At 38.0% G+C, this 6,330-nt stretch overlaps 1 protein-coding gene across 1 annotated transcript; it reads right to left on the bottom strand.

The window, feature by feature from the left end:
• Positions 1-4,840: 4,840 nt before the first annotated feature.
• LOC126787554 (putative beta-glucosidase 9) lies at positions 4,841-6,330 on the bottom strand. Its single transcript, XM_050513415.1, has 5 exons — positions 6,155-6,330; positions 5,958-6,027; positions 5,538-5,636; positions 5,223-5,298; positions 4,841-4,875 (listed from the first exon to the last, which is right to left on the bottom strand). The coding sequence occupies exons 1-5, from the start codon at positions 6,328-6,330 to the stop codon at positions 4,841-4,843; spliced, it is 456 nt and encodes a 151-aa protein (XP_050369372.1).

Raw genomic sequence — 6,330 nt, 5'->3', positions numbered from 1 at the left:
CAGTAAATGTAAATGTAAAATACGTTTAATAATTGTAAAAGTAACTTCGGAAAGGTAAATCGGTAATTATTATTTACTAATACAATACTTACATTTGAATAGTACAAGGAGGTACAAAAATACGTAAATACTATGTACTCTGACATAAATACGTAAATAGTATGTAATTATACACGAATACGTATTCAATATGTATTGTACAGTAATATGTGAATAGTAAATATATGAACATTAATTTCGTAAAAACCAGAAATTTGCTGGACAATAAAATGTTATTATTGTTTCGACATTTATGATTTTACGTAACGATTCTAAATCCACTTCTATCTATTTTTAGGTGATCGACACATCACGTAAATGATGAGGGGTAACAGAGGTGTACCAGCGCTCATGAGTACTCGTATTATAAATGCATTTAGGTAAACAGAGGGGTTGCCCAATTTCTCATGAGCATATACATTTTCATTTTATTAGATAACCAGATGAGCCGTCTAATGACTCATGAGTGCATTTATGATTGATATTTTGTCGAGTTTCGTATATATTTTTATGCGAGTCATATTGTTGTTTTACTCATACGAGTTGCAAAGCTTACCGGGTTTGTGTTTACAATCCCGGAGCACCTATTCGATGGTGTAGGAGATATTTCCACAGGTGTGGATTAGCAGAATCGACGGACAACTCCGAAGACCTTGAAATTGTTTTCATTTTATATTGTGGTGAGGATTTGTGAGGATTTTATATTTCCATTTGATATAATGTTGAATTATAAATTTGGTTTGTAATAATTGATTTTGAATTCAACAATTAACCAAATGGAAATGTAAAATCCTCACAAATTTGAGTTGTATTTTGAACTCAGTAATGATCCACTGTGATATTAAAATGATTTCGATTTATTGAGATTGTTTTAGAGTTTTTCATGACTTCGAAATTTGAGTTTCATACTCGAAATTTTGGGGTCGTCACAGTTGGTATCAGAGGCTAAGTGAATGTCCTTCCGAGTGGAGAGTTGGACCCGATGGAGGGTTGAGGTTTGGGACAAGATTGTGTGTCCCAGATTGTAACGATCTCAAGGAGGAGGTTCTTCGCACGGCACATCGTTCTCGTTATACCGTTCATCCAGGGAACACCAAGATGTACAAGGACTTATGCAGGCAATTCTGGTGGAACGGGATGAAGAAAGACGTAGCTGAATTTGTATCGAAGTGTCTTACATGTAAGCAAGTAAAAGCAGAACATCAACGACTAGCTGGCATGTTGAAGCCATTGACTATTCCTCTTTGGAAGTGGGAACAGATATCTATGGATTTTGTGACTGGACTGCCTCGGTCCAAGAAGGGTCACGATGCAATTTGGGTGATTGTCGATCGATTGACCAAGTCGGCTCATTTTCCTCTAGTGCCAATGAAGTATTATGTGGACGTGCTAGGAAAACTATATGTGGATGAGGTAATGAGACTTCATGGAGCTCCCGTTTCTATTGTTTCTGATAGAGATGCACGTTTCACGTTGAAGTTTTGGGATGGTTTGCAGAAGGCTATGGGTACTACCTTGGATATGAGTACTACTTTTCATCCTCAGACTGATGGACACATAGAAAGGGTGAATCAGGTGATGGAAGATATGTTGAGAGCATGTGTGCTGGATTTCAAAGGTAGCTGGGAGGATCATTTGAGATTGATTGAGTTTTCATACAACAACAGTTACCATTCTAGCATCAGCATGACACCTTATGAGGCTCTTTATGGTAGACCATGTCGATCACCTATCTGTTGGGCCGAAATTGGTGATGAAGCACTGATGGGTCCAGAGGCGGTTTAGGAAACTACAGAGAAGATTTCGATCATTCGAGATAGAATCCGGACCGCACAGAGTAGATATAAGAGCTATGCAGACTTAAAGAGGAGACATGTGGAATTTGAGATCAGCGATCAGGTGTTCTTAAAAGTTTCACCTATGAGGGGTGTAGTGAGATTTGGCAAGAAAGGAAAGTTGGCTCCGAGGTATGTTGGGCCCTTTGAAATTCTCGAGAAGGTAGGAGAACTAACATATCGACTAGCCTTGCCTACTAGCATGTCGGGCGTTCACAACGTCTTCCACATTTCCATGTTGAGAAAGTATGTACCAGATGAGTCGCATGTGATTGATCATAGCACTATTGAGGTGAAGGAAAATGCCACATTTGTTATTGAGTCGGTTAGTATTCTGGATCGATCCACAAAGAAGCTCCGGAGAAAGGAAGTGGAACTAGTCAAAGTGTTGTGGAGCCACCATGATGAGGGTGATGCCTCTTGGGAACTAGAGTTTGATATGAAGGCAAGATATCCGCAGCTGTTTGTGGAGTAGTGAACCTGAATTTCGAGACGAAATTCCTTTAAGAGGGGTAGATTATAATAACCCTATTTTTCGAAATAATTTATTGGATTGTTTTAAAATTTATAAAGTTTGTGAAATTCATTAAACGTGTTTGTTTCGCTTTGCCACATCGGAGATCGAAAACGGAAACGTTATCGGAACTTTTAATTAGAAAAACGTTACGTTTCCGCGACGTGAGAATCGACTTTTTCTCTGTCGCTCGTTTGTGAAAACTTCATTCATGAAAGTTGTAAAGCTCGTCGATACGAATTCATGGACACATTGCACGTTCAAATTGAATGTCGGACGTGAAAGTTATTAACGATGGAAGTAGTTTCCGATTTTGGAAACAAGTATAAAAAGGAATTTAATGGAGTTAGGGTTTCCATTTTCAGAAACCCTCACCCCGCCTCCCTTTGCTCTCTTCCTCCCTGCGCTCTCTCTCCCCCTCTCGAAATCGCCACCGGCGATACATCCCTTCGGTCGTCCGTGTCTCCCACCGCTACAAACCCTGAGGTCGAGACGTCCTCCCTCGCCGCCGTGAGACCTCGCGCTGCAATCCGAGCATGCGTTTCCCTCCGCCGCTGTCGAGCTCACTCTGGCGACTCTGCGGTGCTTCCATGACTTGATTTAGGTAAGGGTTGATTGATTTGATTTGTTGTGATGTTTGTTGGTGTGATTTTGGATGGATTCATTCGATTTGGAGGCGGATCGGAGTAGGAGGAAGAGGGGAGGATACCACCGCCTTAGGTGGCGTGTGTGGCTGCTTGGAGGAGGTAGGAGGCGGCAGGAGGCCGTGGAAGAGAAGAGGAAGGAAAAAGGAATAAAAAATGAGAGGTTTTGGGGCGGCAATGGCGTGCTAAGCACCGGTTCTAGAATCGGCGCGTGGGTCCCACGTGTTGTCACAGTGAGTGTCGCGTGAACAGTGAATTCAAAATAGTAATTTTGTTAAAAATTATTTTTACGTGCGGTAAATGTAAAAGTGATTTACGTATAGTAAATGTAAATTTTTATTACGTATGGTAATTGTAAATGTAAATTACGTACAGTAAATGTAAAAGTAATTTCAGAAGGGTAAATCATAATTATTATTTACTGAGACAGTATTTACGATTGAATAGTATGCATACGTACAGAAATACGTAAACAGTATGTACTCGTACATGAATAGGTAATTTATATAGATTTGTACAGTAATACATGAATAGTAAATACATTAATAGTACTACATGAACAGTAATTTGTAAAAACCATAAATTGCTGAACAGTAAAATATTATTGTTGTTTCGGCATTTAAGGTTTTACGTAACAATTCTAAATTCACTTTTTATCTTTTCAAGGCGATCGATACTTCAAGTAAATGATTCACATTTGGAATCGTGCAAATTTCGCTCAGGATTATAAGGTGAGTAAAATCTCACAATGACGAATCTACCCTTGAGAAGATTCAGTAATATGCTAAAGTTTAAAGAATGAACTATGATATGTATTTGATATAATGGATTGTGTATGTGTATAAATGGTAAATAGGTACATATATATGGTTTGCTATATTATATAATGTCGTGATTTCCGTTGTCAATAAATTCATTGTGGTGTTGAGATTTATATATTGAGCATGTTGATTCGATTTGTACAATATAATGTGATGATTATTGTACGTGGTTTTAACATTGAGTTTTGTTAAAACGTTTTTGTCTACGGACGTGTTTTCTTGTCTTTAGACTTGTTTTATGTATTCGGACGTGTTTTATGTCTTCTGACGTGTTTTTTGTCTTCGGAACCTAGCATTTGGCCGGGCGAAAGTTACGATACAGTTAGAGCTCTAGTATGTCTATCGGGGTACTGCATAAGAGGTAACAGATGAGTTATTGGCTTATGAGTACCCATATTTTTGGATATTGGGTAGCAGGTGGTTGCCCAATGTCGGTGGCGTACTATCATGAGGGGTAACAGAAGTTTACCAGCGCTCATGGGTACCCGTATTATAAATGCATTTGGGTAAACAGAGTGGTTGGCCAATTTCTCATGAGCATATACATTTTCATTTTATTAGACAACCAGATGGGCCGTCTAATGACTCATGAGTGCATTTATGTTTGAAGTTTTGTCGAGTTTCGTATATATTTTTATGCAAGTTATATTGTTGTTTTACTCATACGAGCTGCAAAGCTTACCGGGTTTGTGTTTACAATCCCGGTGCACCTATTCGATGGTGTAAGAGATAATTCCGCAAGTGTGGATTAGCGGAATCGATGGACAACTCCGACAACCTTGAAGTTTTTTTCATTTTATCTTGTGGTGAGGATTTGTGATGATTTTACATTTCCATTTGATGTAATGTTGAATTATAGATTTTGGTTTGTTATAATTGATTGGACTGAGTTGTATTTTGAACTCAGTAATGATCCAGTGTGACCTTAAAATGATTTCGATTTTATTGAGATTGTTTTAGAGTTTTCACGACTTCGAAATTTAAATTTCATACTCGAAATTTTGGATCGTGACAATGCAAATCTACATACATTAATTTACAATTAATTAAGTAGGAACAGGTTAAGATATATATATATATATCCTCTCTACCATGAAGTTGGACCCGAATTCAACTTGGTTCATCGTGTAACTTGCTTTTGATTTTTTTTAATGAAAATAAGCTGAAACTTCTCAAATATATGACCAACCAATTCAAACCAAACAATCGCTTCAAAAAAAAAATTCAAACCAAACAAAATGAAGATGGAAAGACTACAAGCTCAAACCAGTCAATCCCAAACAAACACAACAAGCTACAATCTAGCCAAGAGAGACAACCCAAGCTACTTGTTAATAATCTGTACGTCTAATATAATTAATCAACTTACTTGGTAACAATCTGGACCATGAGATAGAGAACCGATATGCATCCAACCCCATGTTCTTCATGATCCCAACATCTTCCTAGAATCAAATATCACAAAAAGCATCATATATCATCGTGAGGACGATCGATCTCGGTCATGCATGCATGTACAAGCTATATTTTTACTGTGTGAATAACTGAATAGTAAGGCATGAAGATCTAATCTTGAATTGAAACCTCATCTATGTACAAGTGGAAAGCTAGAACTCTACATCAACTTAGTCTCAGTTGATACTTATTTCATTTTTGAAAAAAGAAAGAATGAACAAATGTGAACCTTATAGCGGTGATATTCATCATTAGCTATATCTCCATTGCTACCGTCCTTAATCTTCTCTGCAATAAACATGAGCTTCAAGCATAAGGAGTGGACAATCTGTCCAAAGTTGAAACACGTAGATTTACTATTATCATAATTCAGATACAAGGTAACAAGGAGAGGCGATGAAATTTAGAGATCCGGCCACTCTATAAATAGTACTTCCGCATATAGACAAGGATATATATAATTACATTATCTGCCCAACTAAATGAAAAGCCTGCATCTGTTTAAGCATATATATGGAGGATACAAATTTTAGATTCTTGCAATCCCCCAGGGCATCCATACAAATGCCTTGCATGCATTATAAGTTGGTCAAGTATCTTCAAGTAAAGGAACAGTTGAAAATCACGAACAGCTAGCTAGTTAAATTACCTGGATATTTGTGGGTGTAGTTATCCCATATGCTTGGTCCTCTGCCACCCTCTTGAGCAGCACCTTCATACTGAAACTCACACACGTGAATATGATGATGTTAAGTTCTACGATGAAGCACTAAGTCTCTAACGATGATTGAAAGCTTAGATTATACATGCATTTCAATTCCGATCGCGAGCTAGATATGGACTGACTGGTAAGATGATGAAGCTGTACCAAATATGAAGCCTGCTGGGAAACTAGTTCTATTGAGGAAAGCAGTGTCATACTGCGTAGGGGGTGTAGTAGTATTACTGGCTGTGCCATCTCTCATTACAAAGCCAAGTAGTAGAAGCACTATGGCTAAAAGCCAAGACCCTTGAGTTGCCAT

This window comes from Argentina anserina, chromosome 3 (assembly GCF_933775445.1).
Source record: "Argentina anserina chromosome 3, drPotAnse1.1, whole genome shotgun sequence".
Classification (NCBI taxonomy): domain Eukaryota; kingdom Viridiplantae; phylum Streptophyta; class Magnoliopsida; order Rosales; family Rosaceae; genus Argentina; species Argentina anserina.
The sequence above is the reverse complement of the archived record's forward strand: the minus strand, read 5'-3'. Positions and strand labels throughout refer to the sequence as shown.

Excerpts from the sequence above, each read along its gene's own strand:
- LOC126787554 (XM_050513415.1), bottom strand. The coding sequence starts at position 6,330 with ATGGCAACTCAAGGGTCTTGGCTTTTAGCCATAGTGCTTCTACTACTT. Across the intron at positions 5,637-5,957 it reads CTACACCCACAAATATCCAG|ATTGTCCACTCCTTATGCTT; the intron begins GTAATTTAACTA and ends AACTTTGGACAG. Across the intron at positions 4,876-5,222 it reads ATGGTCCAGATTGTTACCAA|ATTTGCATTGTCACGATCCA; the intron begins GTAAGTTGATTA and ends TAATGTATGTAG.